At 42.5% G+C, this 20,950-nt stretch overlaps 1 protein-coding gene across 4 annotated transcripts in view; it reads left to right on the forward strand.

Moving 5' to 3' along the window:
- Positions 1–20,950, forward strand: part of MYOF (myoferlin) — a 179,773-nt gene that overhangs the window by 96,274 nt on the left and 62,549 nt on the right. For all 4 annotated transcript variants that reach the window (XM_010842189.1, XM_010842190.1, XM_010842191.1 and 1 more), the window contains 5 exons: positions 1,406–1,522; positions 13,751–13,928; positions 15,082–15,206; positions 17,382–17,488; positions 19,849–20,041. In XM_010842189.1, coding sequence (XP_010840491.1) covers positions 1,406–1,522; positions 13,751–13,928; positions 15,082–15,206; positions 17,382–17,488; positions 19,849–20,041 — 720 coding nt within the window. The remainder of the gene's footprint in view (positions 1–1,405; positions 1,523–13,750; positions 13,929–15,081; positions 15,207–17,381; positions 17,489–19,848; positions 20,042–20,950) is intronic.

Consider the following 20,950-nt stretch of genomic DNA (forward strand, 5'->3'; position numbering starts at 1 on the left):
ATGCTTACTCCTTGCAGGAAAAGTTATGACCAACCTAGACAGCATATTAAAAAGCAGAGACATTACTTTGTCAACAAAGGTCTGTCTAGTCAAGGCTATGGTTTTTCCTGTGGTCATGTATGGATGTGATAGTTGGACGATAAAGAAAGCTGAGCGCCGAAGAATTGATGCTTTAGAACTGTGGTGTTGGAGAAGACTCTTGAGAGTCCCTTGGACTGCAAGGAGATCCAACCAGTCCATCCTAAAGGAGATCAGTTCTGGGAGTTTGTTGGAAGGACTGATGTTGAAGCTGAAACTCCAATACTTTGGCCATCTGATGTGGAGAGCTGACTCATTTGAAAAGACCCTATGCTGGGAAAGATTGAGGGCAGGAGGAGAAGGGGACGACAGAGGATGAGATGGTTGGATGGCATCACTGACTCAGTGAACATGGGTTTGGGTAGACTCTGGGAGCTGGTGATGGACAGGGAGGCCTGACATGCTGTGGTTCATGGGTCACAAAGAGTCGGACACGACTGAGCAACTGAACTGAGCATGGCCATTCCCCCTTCCTAGACTTAGGGCAGATGTCAGTAATCAATGTTGACTCTTTCCAAAAAGCAGAAGTGCTATCTCAGAATTCTGTCGAATGCCATATTCTAGGAATTTGCTGAAAGATTGAAAGTGACACGCTTGATATTGCTATCCCTGATGTTATCCAACCTCTTCATCTTCTAGATGAAGACATGGAGGCCCAGAGGTGGGAGGTGGTCTTTCCACCACGTTAGAAGCCCAAGTACTGTCTTTTGGTTAGCTGCCAAAGCCCAAGAAGGGAACTAGGGTAGAGAGAAAGCCCTGGGGGTGAAGGTGGGTAGAGGGCTGGCAGTGGAGGTTGAAGCCTTCCCTTCCTCTACAGAGGGTTCTGCTGCTAACACTGCTGAGTATGTTGGAAGGAGTATCCGCAATTCATCCTCACACTCCACCACACCCAGAACATCTTCCTCTTTTATTTCCTGACTCCTCTGAGACTTGCCCTGATTGCCAACATGGCTGCCTCCCTATTCTGAGAAAAGGAGCCAAGTTAATGCAGACAAATGCAGACCTGAAGTAGAGTGAGGGAGATTTCAAGCTCCTTCCACTCCCACCTCGGCCCCTGGGAACCCCTTTCAGATCTAAGCATGGCTTGAAAGCCTCTGACCCCAGCCATGACTAAAATCCCTTTTAGCCCTGACTATCCTGGCTCTCTCTGGGATCCTTCCTGAAGTCATTGGTTCTTCTCTCAGATAACAAAGACCAGCTGAGAGAGTTACTGACTGGTTCATTTTGGAAAGGAGAAATTTGAAGTTGTAGCTAGGTTAGCCCGCTAGAGAGAGCTTTTGATTGTTGTTCATGCCTGGAAGAATAATCCTGCACTGTTGCCTTTCAGGGGGAAGGAGTTGCCTACAGAGGCAGAATCTTGGTTGAATTAAGCACTTTACTTGAAAAGACACCACCAGATAAAAAGCTTGAGTCCATTTCGCATGATGACCTGCTGGTTGTTGAGGTAAATGTTGGTGTGTGTATAGCATGTGGTATGGAAAGGATATTGTAGAGAGTGGGTGGTGGAGGGCTAGTGTTGGCCTGCCTTAGTCAGCAGGTCTGAAGGGGATGTCCAGGGACTGGAGGGTCAGCTGTGGCAGAGGGGGAGAGACAGGAGTCATAACAAGAGCCCCTCAACACCCTCTTGGTCTGTCTATCATAGCCTATGGGGGTGATGAGACTTGCTTTATCTTTGAGATGTTACTACCCTGCTGAAAGCTGGCAAATGCAGTGATACCCCCCAAACAGAATGCCTTGTGTGCTAATTGGGCTTGGGTGTGTCATGGGGACGTGGCCACAAGAGCCATTCCAGATGGTATAGCAGCCATTAAAAGTCACTTCCATCTTTAGAATTAACTACCATATCTCAGGCTTCATAGCATGTGAGGCCATGTTTATATTAATGCCCACATTACAGTAGACATTGAGCCCCCAGTCCTTCTCAAAGACAGGAAGTCTTCCAAGCTCACCTTTTCCACTCTTATATTTTTCCTTTTTTCTTAAAAAAATTTTTTTTAATTGAAGTATGTTTGATTTCCAGTGCTGTGTTGGTTTCAGGTGTCTAGCACAGGGATTCAGTTATATATATTCTTTTTCAGATTCTTTTCCCTTATAGGTTATTATAAAAATGTTGAGTATAGTTCCCTGTGCTATACAATAGGTCCTTGTTTTTTAATATTTATTTATTTCGGTGGCTGTGCCGGGCCTTAGTTGCAGCATGTGGGTTCTTTTAGTTATGGTATGTGGGATCTTTATTTGCAATGTGTGGGATCTATTTCCCTGGCCAGGGGTGAAACCAAGTCCCGTACATTAGGAGCGCAGAGTCTTAGCAACTGGACCGCTAGGGAAGTACCCAGTCCTTATTTCTTTTTCTTTCTATAAATCAGCTCCTTCCCCAGTATGGAGACACTTCTGCATAACACCCATGATTCGCAAGACAGAGAGCCACAGATGTGATTTTTTTTCCTAGTAAATTCAAATAGTGTAATTAATTCAAGGCAATAAATACAAAGAAAAACATTCCCATCATGAAACAATTAAATGGTCAATTTTCCTTGTAAACTAATTGACATATGCAGTACAGATTTGTTAGCATGTGTGATAGCTCAATGTTAAATTAACCCTGTCTCTTGTTACTCACTGAATTGTTTCTAGTACATTCTATACCATTATTATGACTGTTGCTGGTTTTTTTTTTTTTTTTATAAATCATGGTAGTCTACTTTTTTGGTTTTGAACTTTAAAAATATTATCTAACATATAACATTATGGAAGTTTAAGATGTACAGTGTGCTGGTTTGATGCATTTAGTGCCACCTGTGAAGCCCATACATTCAGTATGAATAGCACCTTACTGTTAGCTAACACTTCTCTCGTGTCATAGAACTATCATATTTTGTGGTGAGAACATTTAAGATCTAGTCTCTTAGCAACTTTGAAGTATATAATGTAGTATTACAATGCTGTGCATTAGATCTCCAGAACTTACTCATCTTCTAAATGCAGCTCTGTACCCTTTGACCAACATCTCCTCAATTTTCCCAGCCCCTAGTAATGACCATTCTACTCTCTGCTTCTATGAGTTCAGCATTTTTAGATTCTACATGTATGTGATATCACACAGTATCTGTCTTTCTCAGTCTACCTCACTTAGCATAATGCCCTCAAGGTTCATCCGTGTTGTTAGGCAAAGAGAGAATTTTCTTCCTTCTTGTGCCTGAGTAATACTGCATTATGTGTGTGTGTGTAGATACATACATATATATATGCCATCTCTTCTCTGATTATTTCTAAGACTCGTGGGTGGGTCAGTACATGTTCTAGAAATCTGAATTGTTTCTCAGAGCAGCCAGCTCATTGATGTCCACCCCCACCCTCAGGCCTCTCTGCTGGGTTCTACCACCCATTCCCTGATGGCTCAGATGGTAAAGGATCTGCCTCCATTGCAGGAGACCTGGATTTAATTAAATAGTAATTTAGTTATTATTAAATCAATAATGATAATTAAACAATAATTAGTATTAAATAATAAGGGACTAACACTTAACACACATACCACCCCATCCAACCTCCTCCCCAGCTCACAAAATTTTTAATAAAATTTTATAAATAAATATTTATTTATATTTTAAATAAATAAATAAAATATTACATAAATGTAATAAAAATAAAAATGACCTACATGAACCCAAATCCCCCAAATATTTAAAACTCCCAAATTATGGGAGTTTGTTTCATGCCCAGTCACCTGAGTTTTGTTTTTGCCTTTTTTAGATTTTTATTTATTTATTTATTTTTGGTTATACCTTGAGGAATGCAGGATCTTAGTTCCCTGCCCAGGGATTAAACCTGGGTCCCCTGAAGTGAAAGTGCAGAGTCTTAACCACTGGACTACCAGGGAAGTCCCCCAAATCCCAACAATATTAAAAAGCAGGAGAGGAGCTGAGATTCCAAGGATACACTCACTCTTCAAGCTACCAGGAGTCCAGAAAGAGAGTGAGATGAGCAGATCTGTGCAATTGCTGGGAGGATCCTTTCATGACAGTGGTCAGCCTGGAATGTAATCATGACCTTTGTCACACCTAAAAAGGTCTTGTGATTTATTTACAAGTGATGAAACTTTCTGGTAGAGTTGAAGAGGCTTCAGCAAAAGGGCAACTTGGTCCCTGAGAAATAAGTGTTATTCACTCAGTCTTGTCCAACTCTTTGCGACCCCATGGATTATAGCCCACCAGGCTCCTCTGTCCATGGAATTCTCTAGGCAAGAATACTGGATGGGTTGCCATTTCCTTCTCCAGGGGAACTTTCTGACTCAGGGATCAAACCCAGGCCTCCTGCATTGCAGGTAGATTCTTTATTGTCTGAGCTACCAGGGAAGCCCTGAAATAATATAATATATATTTGTCTCTGGTTCCTGACACAGAACTCCTAAAACCTATGTGATTTTCTAAGTGATAAGAGCACTTGTGAGCATCTTTTGTTCTCATATTTGGTCTTTGATTCCTGACATAGAGTTCCTAAATCTCTTGGCTGAGCTACTAGGGAAGCCCTGAAATAATATAATATATATTTGTCTCTGGTTCCTGACACAGAACTCCTAAAACCTTTGTGATTTTCTAAGTGATAAGAGCACTTGTGAGCATCTTTTGTTCTCATATTTAGTCTTTGATTCCTGACATAGAGTTCCTGAATCTCTTGGCTTTCCTGGGTGATAAAGTCTTTTGTTCTAATGAGGTGACTTGGTGGGCTCCTGAATGGGGGCTGCTCACCAAGCCATCATTAGTAGCTTGGAACTTTCAGCCCAACCCCTCCACATCTTTCAGAGAGGGGCTAGAAATTGGGTTAATTGTTGATCGTGCCTGTAGTATGAAGCCTCCATAAAATCCCCAGAGTACAGGGTTCGGGGATTTTATGGAGGGGTACATGGGTTGATGAACTCATGGAAGTGCTGGGAGAGTGGTGTGTTCAAAGAGAGCTCCTTCCCACAGACCTTGCCCTGTGCATCTCTTCCATCTTGATGTTCCTCTGCATCATTTATCGTATCCTTTTATACTAACCCATATACAGTAAGTGGGCTCCCGTGCTGGCTCAGATGGGAAAAAATCCGCCTGTAGTGCAGAAGACCTGGGTTCGATCCCTGGGTTGGGAAGATCTCCTGGAGGGGGGCATGGCAACCTACTCCAGTATTCTTGCCTGGAGAATCCCCATGGACAGAGGAGCCTGGCAGGCTACATTCCATGGGGTCACAAAGAGTCGGACATGACTGAGTGACAAAGCTCACAGCACATATACAGTAATTAAACTGTTTTCCTGAGCTGCTCCAGCAAATTAATCTAACCCAAAGAAGGGATTATGGGAACCTCCAATCTGTAGTTGATAGGTCAAAGGCACAGAGGAAGTGGATGGGGGTAGAGTTGTGGGACTGAGCCTTTTACCCTGTGAGATCTGATACTATCTCCAAGTGGATAGAGTCAGGATTGAGTTAAACTTTAGGATACCCACCTAGAGTTGGGCTTCCCAGGTGGCACTAGTGATAACCCATCTACCAATGTGGGAGATGTAAGAGTTGTGGGTTCGATCCCTGGGTCAGGAAGATCCCCTGGAGGAGGGTATGGCAATCCACTCCTGTATTCTTGCTTGGAGAATCCCAGGGACAGAGCAGCCTGGCAGGCTATAGTACACAGGATCACAAAGAGCCAGACATGACTGAAGTGATTTAGTGCAGAGATGCACATCTGGCATCAGAAGTATTAACTGTGTGATTGTAGTGTGAGAGTAAAGGAGACACACAGGAGGAAGCGTGAGTTTTTCCTATTCAGTTGCCAAAAATCCCGGTTTCCCATCTTTCTAGAGCAGAAGCTGATGTGGTGCTCCAGATGGGCTTGGTCAAGAGACCCTACAAAGATAGGTAGAAGGATGTAGCCTGGGTATTTTCCTAGGCAATCAGGCAGGTCAAAGATCAGCTGTTGCATCCTCAGCCTTAGCTCTCCCATAGGTCTGGCTCACGTTAAGTGTCAGTAAGTATTGCTTGAGTAAGTACGTTGAGATTCATCCATTAGCTCCTTTAGATCAAAGGTGGCGAGCTGTCAGTTTTCTTTGGCACAGTCTCCTTGTCTTTGTCCTTTAATGTCCCCTGTCCTTTAATGTCTCCTGGACCCACAGCCACTTTTAAGAGCTTGTTAACTTTCTCCCTCTTATCAGGTATTCTGCTTGACAATCCCCTTCCCCGAATTTACTTCTAAAACTGTACCTTATACTTCTTGAGAGTCCCTTGCATCCCTTGGAAAAGACCCTGATGCTGGGAAAGATTAAGGACAGGAGGAGAAGGGGACAACAGAGGATCAGATGGTTGGATGTTCTCACCAACTCAATGAACATGAGTTTGAGCAAACTTTAGGAGATAGTGAAGGACAGGAACGTCTGGTGTGCTGCAGTTCATGGGGTCACAACGAGTCAGACAGGACTGGCTCACACTGATCATGGATAATCAGAAAGCCCGAAGGCCCTGCAAAGTTAAACACCCATCAGGAGATAGTCAATAGACTATAATTTATGTTCTTCAACTTGCCCTGTTATAGAAGGTTTTTCCCCAAGGCTACTAAGGACAGGGAACAGAAGCTGAGGCTTACAGACTGGTCTAAACTGTTGCTGGTTACTTCTTACACCTCTTTGTGCTCTAAGAACACAGGGGAAGTGGGAAAGGACTGGGGGAAGGAGAGAATTCTCAGCCTCACTGTTCCTCCAGGACCCCAGGGCTCTGGGCAGGTGAGCAGATGGTCTGGGCACCCCTCATGGACTCTGACTTGCACAGTGGCCCAGGAATCTTGCTCACAGTGAGAACCTGCTCTGTTAGGAGTTGTGATGGCCAGAAACCCCAGTTATTGTCTTAGAGCTCAGACCCTCCAGGGTGAGGATCCTATCAGGGTTCTGTAGGTGACTGTGAGTTCTGCACAGGAAAATCCAGAGAGAGCTAATGGAATCCTGGCCATGAGAGATGTGCAGGGCAGAGCCAGCTGGACCAGAGGTGGTGTCCCCACCTCTTTGCAGCACCTCCCCTTTTAACTTCTCTTTTCTCTGCAGTAACAAGTTATTGTTGTTCAGTTATATCCAACTCTTCATGACCGCATGGACTGCAGCACAACAGGCTTCCCTGTCCTTGACAGTTTGCTCAAACCCATGTCCATTGAGTCAGTGTTGCCATCCAACCATCTCCTCCTCTGTCGTCCCCTTCTCCTCATGCCCTCAGTCTTTCTCAGTATTAGAGTCTTTTCCGAGGAGTCAGTTTTTTGCATCAGGTGGCCAAAGTATTGGAGCTTCAGCATGAGTCCTTCCAATGAATATTCAGTATTGATTTCCTTTAGTGTTGAGTTGACTGGTTTGATCTCCTTACAGTCCAAGGGACTCTCAAGAGTCTTCTCCAACACCAAAGTTTGAAAGCATCAATTCTTCAGTGCTCAGCCTTCTTTATGGTCCAAATCTCATATCCATACATGACTATGGGAAAAACCATAGCTTTGACTATATGGACCTTTGTTGGCAAAGTAATGTCTCTGCTTTTTAATATGCTGTTTAGGTTTGTCATAGCTTTTCTTCCAAGATGCAAGTGTCTTTTTTATTTCATGGCTGCAGTCACCGTCCACAGTGGTTTTGGAGCCTAAGAAAATAAAGTCTATCACTGTTTACATTTTTTTCCTGTCTATTTAAGCTAGAGCAGTAACAGGTGGCTCCAGCTTAAATACCAATCATTCTTTCTGAGCCCTGACCTAGGCTCCAAATTATGTTTCATATTTTTGTTCCTTCCCTTCTCTGATAGGATCCTAGATGGTTTACAAAGAACAAGTCATGCTGTATATATACAAGGTCTGACTAATACAAATAACTTCCTACTTTTAATTTTCATGCAATTTAAACCAAACCTAGAATTTCCACAGCACTTTGGGACCATAGATTTTTCAGGGGACTTAGTTGTAGGTATTTAAGGAAACTCCTGACAAGGGACAAAAGTCTTCCAGTCCCCTCTCTACCAAAGTGAAAGTGGACTCAGGTAGAGAAGCTTTTAAAGCATAAGCTCCAGAAGATGGGGCCCAGCTATAAGTATAATTTAAAGCTCTTCAGGTGTCTTTCAATATGTAGCTAAGGTTGCAAACCAATGTTTTAGAAAGGCTTTCAGAAAAGTTTGAGACTCAGAGGGGTTTCTAATGAAATACTTTGGGATGTTTCAGTTATACCATGTCAAAAATTTCTTGAACCAAAATGGAGGTTTTGTAATAGTGGGATGTCCCAAGGGTTTTTTGTTTTGTTTTTTGAAAGTATAGTTGATTTATAATGTTGTCTAATTACCTATGTACAGCCAAGTGATTCATTTATACATATATTTATATACATTCTTTTTAAAAATATTATTTTCCATCATAGAATACTGAATATAATTCTCTGTGCTATACCATAGGACATATATTTATGCTGTTTATGCAGTCCATGTGTAATAGCTTACATCTGCTAACCTCCCAGTCCACCCCCAACCCTCTCCCCCTTGGTAACGACAAGTCTATTCTCTATGTCCATGAGTCTGTGTTTTGTAGATGGGTTCATTTGTGTACTATTTTACATTCCACATATAGGTGACATTATATAGTATTTGTTTTTCTCTTTCTGACTTACTTCTCTCTATGGAAGTCTGTAGGTTCATCCACATCTCTACAAATGACCCAATTTCCTTCCTTTTCATGGCTGAGTGGTATTCCATTGTACGTGTGTACCACATCTTCCTTATCCCTTCCTCTGTTGATGGACGTCTAGGTTGTGTCCATGTCTTGACTATTGTGAATAGTGTTGCTGTGAACAAGGGGTACATGTATCTTTTTGAATGTGGGTTTTTTCTAGATATCTGTCCAAGAGTGGGATTGCAGAATCATATGGTAATTCTATTTTTAGTTTTATAAGGAACCTCCATACTGTTTTCCACAGTGGCTGTACCAACTTAGATTCCCATAAACAATGTAAGGGGTTCCATTTCTCCACATCCTCTCCAGCATTTGTTATTTGTAGAGCTTTTATTTATTTATTTTTTATTTGTAGAGCTTTTACTGATGGCCACTCTGACCAGTGTGAGGTAGTACCTCACTGCAGTTTTGATTTGCATTTCTCTAATGATTAGTGATGGTGAGCATCTTTTCATGTTCTCATTGGTCAGTTGTATTTCTTTGTTTTTCTTCCATTTTTATTTCTTCTTTGGAGAAATGTCTAGGTCTTCTCCCATTTTTCTATTGGGTTGTTTATTGTAGTCATGTTGTATGATATGTCTGTATATTTTGGAAATTAAGCTCTTATTGATTGCATCATTTGCAGATATTTTCTCCTATAGCTTATCTTTTTATTTTTCTGTTTTTATGGTTTCCTTTGCTGTGCAAAAGCTTTTAAGTTTGATTAGGTCCCATTTGTTCATTTTTGTTGCCTTGGGAGACTGAAGGCATTGGTAAGAAAACACTGGTATGATTTATGTCAGAGAATGTTTTGCCTGTGATTTCTTCTAGTTTTACAGTGTTATGTCTTACTTTTAAGTCTTTAAGCCATTTTAAGTTTATTTTTGTGTATGATGAGAGGGTGTGTTCCAGATTTACCAATTTACATGCAGCTGTCCAGCTTTCCCAGCACCAACAGTTGCTGAAAAGACTTTCTCCCATTGTTGGCACATTCCCCTCCTGGTTCCCTTCTTACTTTCTTCTATTTCCCCCTTTTTCCCTTTTTCCCTTTGTCCTACCTGGTTACATGGGGATTTTCTTGCCCTTTCAGAGTCTGAGATCTGCCAGCATTCAGTAGATACTCTGTTGGAATTGTTCCTCACGTAGATGCATTTTTTATATACCTTGGAGGTGAGCGTCATGGCCTACTACTCTGCCATCTTGATCAGTCTACCCAAGTTTCTTTAAGACAGCAAACTGCAGTCACTATCAGATGTTTTTAAAATGGTACTCAAGAAGTGTAAAATAGAATTACCATGTGCTGTGCTGTGCTGTGCCTAGTTGCTCAGTCATGTCCGACTCTGTGACCCCATGGACTGTAGCCCGCCAGGCTCCTCTGTCCATGGGGATTCTCCACGCAAGGATACTCTACCTTGGGTTGCTCTACCCTCCTCCAGGGGATCTTTCCAATTCAGGGATCAAACCCAGGTCTCCCGCATTGCAGGCGTATTCTTCACCAGCTGAAGCACTAGGGAAGCCCAGGAATACTGGAGTGGGTAGCCTATCCCTTCTCCAGGGGATATTCCTGACCCAGGAATTGAACTGGGGTCTCCTGCATTTCAGGTGGATTCTTTACCAGCTGAGCTACCAGGGAAGCCCATATGATCCAGGAATTCACTGCTGGTTATATACTCAAAAGAATCAAAAGCAGGAGCTCAAGTGGATATTTGTACAGCAAATGGATAGCAGCATTATTCACAGTAGCTGAAGGTGGAAGCATCCATGAGTTCATAAATTTATGAACGGATGAACAAAATGTGGTATATACATACTATTTTATTAATTAAACAAGAAGGCTAGGACTTCCCTTATAACTCAGTCCATAAAGAATCTTCCTACAATGTAAGAGACCCAGGTTCGATTCCTGGGTCAGGAAGATCCCCTGGAGAAGGAAACAGCGACCCACTCCAGTATCCTTGCCTGGAGAATCCCATGGACAGAGGAGCCTGGCAGGCTATAGTCCATGGGGTTGCAAGAGTTAGACATGACTTAGCGACTAAGCCACCAAACAAGGAGGCCATTAGACAGAGGTGGCTCTGATGTCTTGGCAACCTACATTAAGCAAACCAAAACTGAGGTTTGGCAATATTTCGAGATTAAGAAATCAAAGGACAACAAACCAGAAATATCCAAGTGGGCTTTCCCAAATAATGCAACCACTTAAGCTATAGCCAATCAAATAATCTCCTTGCCTTCCTTCTGCCTGTGTGCTGTAAAAGGTTTTTTCTTCACTCCTGTCCTGGAGTGCTCGTAAGCAATTCCAGTTTTTGCTGCCAATTCCAATGGATGTTTGCTTACATAAACACTTAAGTCTTTTAATATGTCTCAGCTTATCATTCAATAGTACAATGAAGTATTATTCAGACTTAAAAAGGAAGGGAATTCTGACACATGCTACACCATGGCTAAACCTTGAGGACATTATGCTAAGTGAAATAAACCAGTCACGAAAGGACAGTACTGTTTGATTCCACTTACATGAAGTACTCCAGAGTTGTTAAGCTCACAGAGACAGAAAGTAGGTAGAAATGGGAAATTAATATTGAAAGGATAGAGTTTGTTTTGTAAGATGAAAAAGTTCTTGTGGATGGATGGTGGTAATGGTAGCACAACAACATGAATGTACTCAATGCCATGGAACTGTGCACTGAAAAACAGTTAAGATGTTGGATTACATTATGTGTGTTTTACCATAATTTTTTTAAAGTTTTAGAAATAGTTGGTTAAGTACTTCTGCAAATGAATTTCTGCATTCTTGCATCGTACTGGGCAGAAGACCCACCCATGGTGGTGATTCATTTTACAGAATTAAGGTCATGCATGGTATGAATGAATAACAAGGGAAGGAAAATCAGTTAATAAATATCCTTCCGGCGTGAAATAATTTTTATTAGCTTTTTAGAAGTGAAAGTCGTCACTATTCTGCTACTTAGATGGTGGTACACGAATTGGTAGAGAAGTCATAGGGAAAAAGCGCAACAACAACAAAGTCACCAATAAGATAGCTATGTGACCTCCAAAACGCAAAGGACTACGGAACTGGGAGTTCCTTCTTTAGAGGTTTTTGAACAAAACTTGCTATGTTGAGAAATTTGTTAAGCAATTTGAATATTACCATTTGTAGGTCCCACACATTTCCCAGTGGAGCACACAGCCAATGTGGTTACTCTATAGTAAACACATGTTCTCATCTCCAAGCTGAGCAAGTATATAGAGACTGAGTTCCAGTAAGAACCCAGAACAGACTCTGGATGTGGACAAAATTAAATGGCAGAAAGCTCAAGACATAATGAAGCACAGCAACTTAAACCATTTCATGTCTCTCTTTGACTGAAAAAAAAAAAAAACAAAGTGTCTGAAGATCAGTGGTAATATGATCCATAAAGAAGGCGAGATGCTATCTGAGCAAGGATTTAGGGCAGGATGGGGATTCAAGAGACTGTATGTGCCCTAATGAAGGAAGGCCTGAAGGGGGCTCATGGTCATTTCTGCTAGGCTGATAGATACTCCACGTGGTCATTGTTGGCCCTGTTTCAACTCCCTCACTCAGTAAGCCAGTAATAAAACAAGCAACAAATAAATAACAAATGTTGGCAAGGATGCAGAGAAAAGGGAAACCTCATGTACTGTTGGTAGAAATGTAAAATGGCACAATTACTATGGAAAATAGCATGGTGGGTCCTCCTAAAATTAGAACTGCCATAGGATCCAGCTTCCTTAGCTGTGCAAAAGTTCATAAGTTTGATTAGGCTTCATTTGTTTACTTTTGCTTTTATTTCTATTGTCTTGGGAGACTGACTGAAGAAAACATTGCTGGGATTTATGTCAGAGGATGTTTTGCATATGTTCTTTTCTAGGAGTTTTATGGTGTCATGTCTTATATATATAAGCCTTTGGGCCGTTTTCAATTTATGGTGTGAGGGTGTGTTCTGACTTCATTGATGTGCATGCTTTCCAGCACGTGACTGTCCAGCTTTCCCAACACCACTTGCTGAAGAGACTGACAGTAAAAGTCTTATAATTTATGACTACAGAATACCTAACAATTCAAATTATTAGAAATGTGTAAGTTAGTAACATTAGCCATAATCTCTCTACCGTCCCCAATGTAACTACTGTTAACAACTTGATTTATATTCTTTATTTGCATATTCTTTGCATATGATGGTATTAAAATATATATTTATTGGGTTCACTTAAAAATACACCTTTTCCCCCATGTTTGCACATATGTATCTACCTAAGTCCTTTTATGAACTTTTGCTCCATTATATGGATGTTGATAGCTCAGTTTGTAAAGAATCCACCTGCAGTGCAGGAGACCCTGGTCAATTCCTGGGTTGGGAAGATCCCCTGGAGAAGGGACTGGCTAACCCATTCCAGTATCCTGGCCTGGATAGTCCATGGGGTCACAAAGAGTCAGACACGACTGAGCAACGTTGACTTTCTTTCATGGATGTAACATAATTTGCTTAACCAGTGGCCTGTTGTTAAACATTTGTATTGTTTTCATTTTATTTTTTCTATTGCAATCAACTCTGCAAAGAACATCCTGGTATTTCTATCTCTGCCCTCTGTGTGAGTATGAGGGGAAATGCTACATCCAAGAATATTCTCCACTGTCATCTGTTACTTGTACTTGGTCATTCAGTCCTGTCTGACTCTTTTGCAATTCCATGGACTATAACCTCCCAGGCTCCTCTGTCTATGGGATTCTCCAGATAAGAATACTGAAGTGGGCTGCCATGCCTTCCTCTGAAGGATCTTCCCAACTCAGGGACTGAACCCAAGTCTCTTGCATTAGCAGGTGGATTCTTTACCACTGAGCCAGTATCCCCTGGCATTTAACTCAGCACTAATTATTAGGGTTAGAACCATAACTGCTAGAGTTCCACGTGTAAATAAGAGCAAAAGGAGTTTCTCTGAGCCTTGTGTCTGCTGGTGCTTTGCAGAAATATCAGCGAAGGCGGAAGTACAGCCTGTCTGCTGTGTTCCATTCAGCCACCATGTTGCAAGACATTGGCGAGGCCATTCAGTTTGAAGTCAGCATCGGGAACTACGGCAACAAGTTTGACACGACTTGTAAGCCTCTGGCATCAACCACTCAGTATAGCCGTGCTGTATTTGATGGTAAGACTGACGCTGGCTGTCCCTCCTGCACACGTTTACAGGGGGCGCACCACGCGATGAGAGACACGCAGTGCATTCTCTCTCCGGCAGGTGTTATTCCCAGCATATGCGTGGTAGAATGGTGGAATGGGGAAGAGAGGTGGCTGGAGTTTAGACGCAGACCCCTTTCCAGGGGCTGCATCTCAAGGCTTCTCCCATGCCCAATTTTGACACTGGCTCTGTTTTGTAAAGTCATAAGATGGCAGCTAGCTGAACACTGAGCCTCCCCTAAAACAGCTCCTGCCCCTGCCCGCCTCTGCCCTGCCTGGCCCCAAGTTGCTTTTAGTTTGAGTAGTTGAAGTGGATGGAAAATCAACGTCTGGTCATCGCTCTGTTTCTCCCCAGCACTATGACCTTAGCACATCATTTCATTCTATCCCTCATCTTCTCTAGAGTTGCCATGAGGATTAGATAGCTATATTCAAACCAAGATGGATGGAAAATAGTCCCTGCTTTTATAGAACTTACATTCTAGAGTATAAAATAAATCATAATAGAAGTCAGAGTATGAGAATGCCCTAATAAAGATATGGACACATGGTTGGAGAGTAAAGAGAAGGGAGCAAGAAATTCTGATCCAATGTCTCAACAGTGTTGCCACAGTTTTTAGCTAATTTTTTGCAAGTAGTGTTAAGCTAGCAAATGTGGGCTAATCTTTATAAGGCTCTGAGCAATACCAAATTCCATGTATCCAACTAAGGTTTTCAAAAAACAGGAAATTCTTTTTTTTCTTGTCCCATTCCAAAAAAATATTTGCTTAGGATAACCATTTTCAGGGACAAACACATATAATCTAATCTCTTATGCTCTGTTTTCTGCTACCCTGTTATGTAATTATCAGTGATGCTCAGATGCATGGTCCCAAATCACCAAAAGATCCTGAGATCATTGTGCTAGGTTTACCAGGGCCTTTTAGAGAGATTTTTCAAAGCAGGCTGCACGAATATGGACTTTTTATTTATCCCTCAGTTGCTTAATTAAATAAAATGAAAGAATCAGACTACTCCAAACCACACCCCCAGGCCTATGATTAACCAAGCAGTCCAGTTTGTACATCTCTTCAATAAATATGTTAAGTGTCCAGTGTTCACTGACCCTCAATATTCTACACCAGGAAACTACTATTACTACTTGCCTTGGGCCCACACGAAGCCAGTTGTTACACTGACTTCCTACTGGGAGGATATTAGTCATCGCCTGGATGCTGTGAACACGCTCCTAGTCATGGCAGAAAGGCTGGTGAGTTTCTTTTCTACATTTCCTTTTCACCAAACAGGGTGAATTATGTATTAGTTAGAATGCAGGTTAGAATGCAGTTAGGCTACTGAGGTGGTATCTGAGGTACCACAAGACCTCAGAATGTAACGGTAAGCAAGGTGAACACTATTTCCTTAGTAACAGTGGAAGTAGGTAATCCAAGGCTGGTATGGAGGTTCAGTGGTACTGGGGTACCCAGGCTCTTGCCCCCTCCACCTTGTCGCTCTGCTATCACTATGGCATTGTCGTTGTTTGCAAGGGAGAAGCAGCTCACCACTACACCACCCCTTCAGTCGGAAGGAAGGGGAAAGAAGGGGAGAAGATGATCCAGGCTCTCCCTTCAAGGGGAAAGACCCAGAAGTCACACACTTGATTTCTCCTCATTTCCCACTGGCCAGAATCCAGTCATGCAACCACATTTTACTGCAAGAGAGTGGGAAATGCAGTCTCAGGCCTGCACAGGCGTGTGTCCGGGCGCAAGTTCAGTTACTGTGGAAAAGAGAGGATGGATGTTGAAGTAGAAGGACAGCTCACACTTTGTTCCATAATTTGTATGTGGAATATGGTGTGGAGAATGGTTCATTCCAGTAGAAATATTGCGCCCCTTAGAGCTTTGCTGTCACAGCAGTAAAAATCCCTACTGTGGAAGAAGTGGGTTCAGAGGACTTTCTTGTTGGAAGTGGGAGAGTCCCTCTGGTGGGAACTTGCATAGATGTGACATCTGTGGTTATCCATCTGGTTGATGTTAATGAGAGGAGGAAAACATGGTTGGGATATTTCTAATCAAGCCAAAGATGCTAAGTTATTTCTGTCAGGTACTGATAGAATCCATCTGGGATTAGTGTTTTGATTTCCAAATTATATGAGTATTAATTTCTCTAAGGTGTTCCAGCCTCTGTCAGCCTTGTACCATGATGCAGAGGGGTCCTGGAATATACTTGAGCTAAGACCCCATGGCAAAATCTGAAAATGTTGTTTTATGCTTCAAAGACAATATTGAAGAGAACTGTACATTTAACTTAGGCATAACTGTCCACATAACAAAGTTACAATTGATGCACAGTGTGGTTGTGGTGTTAATTTCCAAGTTTCCATCTCAAGGGACTTGGTGGGAATTGGTCACACCTCTATTCTAATTATGTTTTGGGTATTTCCAGCCTTTTTCATCTTCAGTCTTTTCATCAGCTCTCTTCACTGTCCTAATTCCATAATAATCTGGACAGGAGGGTGGATTTCCATGGTCAGACTTCTGGGGACCATGGTGGGCTCTCCCTCAACCTCTCTGTTGGTAGATGCTCAAAGTGACACAGTAATACGTGCTGGGTTTATCTTATACTTTCTGTGGCCCAGCTCTGGAACCACACTTGCTCTAAGGAGCCCTGGTTCCTTTGAGTGGGAGAGGAATGTAAAGAAGAATATCTGGTAGGGTCCTGGAGTGCTCACTACTACTGAGACGCCTTTGCTTCTAGGCCTTGTCAGCAGACAAACCCGTATGTGTGTATACACATGTATGTTTTATATCTGTCAGTATACTGAATGCAATGAGTTTATAAGGATGACTTCAATTCCATTTTATTGATAGTATTACGGGGTTTATTCTAGTCTTCCCTATTTCCATATTTATAGCTCCCTTCTCCAGCTTCCATTATCGTCAGTATATTTACTCATTTGTTTAGTTCTTCATAGGTAAAGTACTGGGATAAAACAGATCTAATTAGAGTTTGATATACTTACAGTTCTTTCCTTCCTTCAAACTGAGGGAATCATTGTGCTCAAAAGTTACTTGGGCTAATTCAGTGTATTATGTTATTCATGTGGAATATAGTTAGGTTCACTTGTTCGTGTTCTACATTCTATTTTAGGGTTCCTTCCCCCATCCTTGTTGGTTTTTCTTTTATTTACTTTCTGAATATATAAAATTTGCTTCATTTCAAAGGTCAAAGTTACAGGAAAAGGTTGTCTTATTACTTTATATATTGGTGTTGGTTTCATTCTGAGGAAAAATAGTGTTAATCTGTGGGGAACATGTTAAATGAAGGAAAAAATTTCATTTTTCTGTTAAATCCTTTTGTGTATTTTTCTTGAAAATAAAAGTTAAACCTTTGTCGGGTATAATGCACAATTACCAATTCTTTCTCCCCTCTCCATATTCTTCAGCAATCAAACATAGAGGCTCTAAAAGCAGGGATACAGGGTAAAATTCCTTCGAACGAACTGGCAAAAATGTGGCATAAGCTCATGGATGAAGTTATCGAAGACACAAGGTACAGTGATCTTACTTGTACTCTAGAATCCCCAGCTGTGCTCCCCTCTCTTAAACTGTAAGACCAGAAGAGTCTCTAGAATTTTCTAGCATTTGCCAGAAAAATAATTTGAATCAGCCAAGTTTCTCAAAAGGGAAGAGTCTGAATCACCAGCAGGAAAAGCTCTGCTTTCTGCTGGTGCCAATTGCAAAGCAGAGGAGGGAGGCTGGGGCCCCCTCCAGGAAGTCGTCCGGGTGCAGCCGCAGGGAAAGGGTTGGGCAGCAGGGAGGGCTGGTCTGTCTGGCCTCTGCCTCCAGGCAGCCCTGGTGTGCCCACCACCCCAGGAAAGGTGACTCCTGGCTCCCACAGAGAATGGGACCTGATGGTGGGGCATTAATTTTAGAACCATTTAGAACAGCGTTCTTAATTCATAAACACATTTTCAGAAACAGCGGTTTTACTTTACTGTCAGATGGCTAATGAGTCCCCTGGCCAAGCCTTCCTTAGGTGAAGCTGGAGAACCTTTATGACTTGGGGAAACTGTTCAGATCTCTGGGCATTAGTGATCATTCTGAACTCATTTTAAATGTTGGCCAATAAAGCAGAGGTCAGGGAAGTCCCCAAAGAAAAGCATATTGAGTATTTCAGAACTTACACTACTGGTAAGAACCAGGGCTGTCCACCCACCCCCGCCACCCTCCTTGCCTCTGAGCGAATGCCTTAACACTGTCTCCCAGTCTCCTTGCGCCCTCTAGTGGTTTGGCTAGGTAATTGTGATGCAGCTGAGATTAAAGCGCCTCGGCGAGCTTGTTTAAATGCAGAGAATTTATATCTGGGTCCTAAGAGGTCATCTCTTCCAATCTTCTTATTTTGTCTACAAAAGAGGCCCAACAAACAGAAGCCCAAGGAGGTGAAGTGACTCATCTGAGGCCCGGAGTTGGGTTTATTAACTTCTTTTCCTACCACGTGGTTCCCACTGCTGTATCTATTTATTGAACATCTTATGTGTGGCCTTTGAACTACAGCTTCCATTGATATTTTTGCCTCAAAGAATCATTTCAGGGACTTAACCCTTCTAATGTATTGCCATAATTACCAGTGAAGCCAAACAATAACATTTGGTAATACCTTTCATGTAGAAAATGCCTATGAATTTCAAGGCTTGTTGAGCAAAACACAAAAATATTTATTTATACTTTTTTTTGAAGAATCAAATTGGATGTGTTTTAATTTTAGGAAATTTATGTTTAGGGAAGTCAGCTAGGATTTCCTTAAGAGTCTGGGTGAAATTCTAACCAATGAAAGTTCTAGGTAGAAACAGTGAGAGTAGAATTTCCTGGAACAGGTGACAACTTCACTTTGACCCCATCAGTAGCCCTGGTGAGAGGGAGGCCCTGGCAGAAAAAGGCTAATTCTGGCTCCAGCTCAGCTGTTCTAGTGGGAGCTTGACCTATACAAAGGGCTCTTGCTTTTTTAGGAGGGAATGGGCCCCTGTGATTATCTGATGAGATGACAGTGATGATGGCAACATCCTTTAGACTGTGTGTGTGTGTGCGCACACTCTCAGTCGTGTCCAACTCTTTGAAACTCCACAGACTGTAGCCCACCAGGCTTCTCTGTCTATGGAATTCTCCTCGCAAGAATGCTGGAGTGGGTTGCCATACTCTGCAGTAGACATTGCTCTAGAGGCTCGCCATATGTTAATTTACTTACTTCTCACCACAACTCTAAAGGTAGATATCATTTTTCCACACTTGAGGATAGGAAAACAAAAGATTCAGTAACTGGTCAGCATCACAAAAGTAGTAAATGATGGAGTCAGGACTTGTACCCAGATATTCTTCTCTAAAGCCTCTGGTTTTCATCATGATGCCATCTTTATCATGATGTCACACTGCATGCCAACCCAGACAGACACTTTTCTTTGTAAGTTTCAGGGAGTCACCGACTTCCAGAGGCCTCCTGCAGACTACCTAGGGGTGCATGGGCCCTAGGTTAAGAAGTCATCCGCTAAATAATCTCCAAATGTCCCTTCCTTCTTCATTTTGTGGGTCTGTACAGTGATCATAGGAAGCAAAAAAAGGGAAGGCCAGTTCTTTCCAGCTGTCGCTTCTGTTTTCATCTTCTTCCCAGTGATTCCACAGGTCTTGGGTCAAACCCAAGGAATTGCTTTGGAATTTTCATCCCCCTGCATGCCCATGTCTGCCTGGCAGGTCTGCTCTGCCAAAGCCACGTACATTCACCTTCAGCTTTAATGTGGTCACTCTTGTAGAGTCTGTTAGGAAATTGGTGTGGTTTGCAAGATTGAAACCAATTATAAATGAATTTGATAGTTCTGAAACCCAATAAGCCATTCTGCATATTCTGTTTTCCCGTTTTAGATACACGTTGCCTCTCACAGAAGGAAAAGCTAATGTCACGGTTCTCGATACTCAGATCCGAAAGTTGCGATCCAGAGCGCTCTCTCAGATACATGAGGCAGCTGTGAGGATGCAGTCTGAGGTCCCAGATGTCAAGTCCACATTGGTGGAAATTGAGGACTGGCTCGATAAATTAATGCAGCTGACTGAGGAGGTAGGGCTTTTAAACTTCATCTGGTATGGAAGTGGGATTCTGCAGAATGGCACCAGGGGTAGAGATGGTGTTGGGAAAATCTAGTACATTATCTTAGACATTGAGCAGACCTGATGGATGATGAAATCAAGGAGTTACTGGACTGAGATGCTAATGGACAAACATCACTGAGGTCAGGGTAGAAGAATTTCGAGTTGGTTGTCCTGGAAAGGTCTTCATAATGGACACGCTGTCATTGTCGTGGTACAATCAGAGAACATTTCAATTAGAGTGACACAGTAGCAAATCTGTGTAGTACCTTTGGTTGGGATCAAGAAGACCTGGCTTTGAATCCTGGATCTACCATGCGTAACTTTGGGCAAAGTATTCAATCTCTCTAAGCGTCAGTTTTCCCATAGATTAAATGAAGAGAATTTCCCTGGTGGTTTAGTGGTTAAGAATCCACCTGCCAAGGGGACATGGGTTCGATCCCCGGTCCAGGAAGATTCCACAGGCTTCAGAGCAGCTAAGCCCATACTCCACAGCTACTGAGCCTGGGTGCCACAACCCCTGAAGCCTATGCACTCTAGACCCCATGCTCCCCAACAGCACAAGAGAAGCCAGCACAATGAGAAGACCACCCACCACAACAAAGAGCAGCCCCTACTCGCCCCAACTAGAGAAAAGCCTGCACGTGGCGATGAAGACCCAGCGCAACCAAAAATAAAAGAAAGACATATTTAAAATAGATAAATGGGAGAGAAGTAGTACTCAGTTTCCAGCACTGCTTAACGAAGTTAAAGAAGATGAAGAATGAAAAGGCCTTAGCCCGGTGTGGGGCACCCAGCGAGTGCTGGATTACTGTCGGCTGCCACTGACCTCTGTGGGTTGGAAGAACAAGGGAGCAGGAGCCCCCTCCCTCCTGACCTT

The sequence above is a fragment of the Bison bison genome, unplaced genomic scaffold (assembly GCF_000754665.1).
Source record: "Bison bison bison isolate TAMUID 2011002044 unplaced genomic scaffold, Bison_UMD1.0 scf7180017864172, whole genome shotgun sequence".
In the NCBI taxonomy this organism is placed as follows: Eukaryota; Metazoa; Chordata; class Mammalia; order Artiodactyla; family Bovidae; genus Bison; species Bison bison.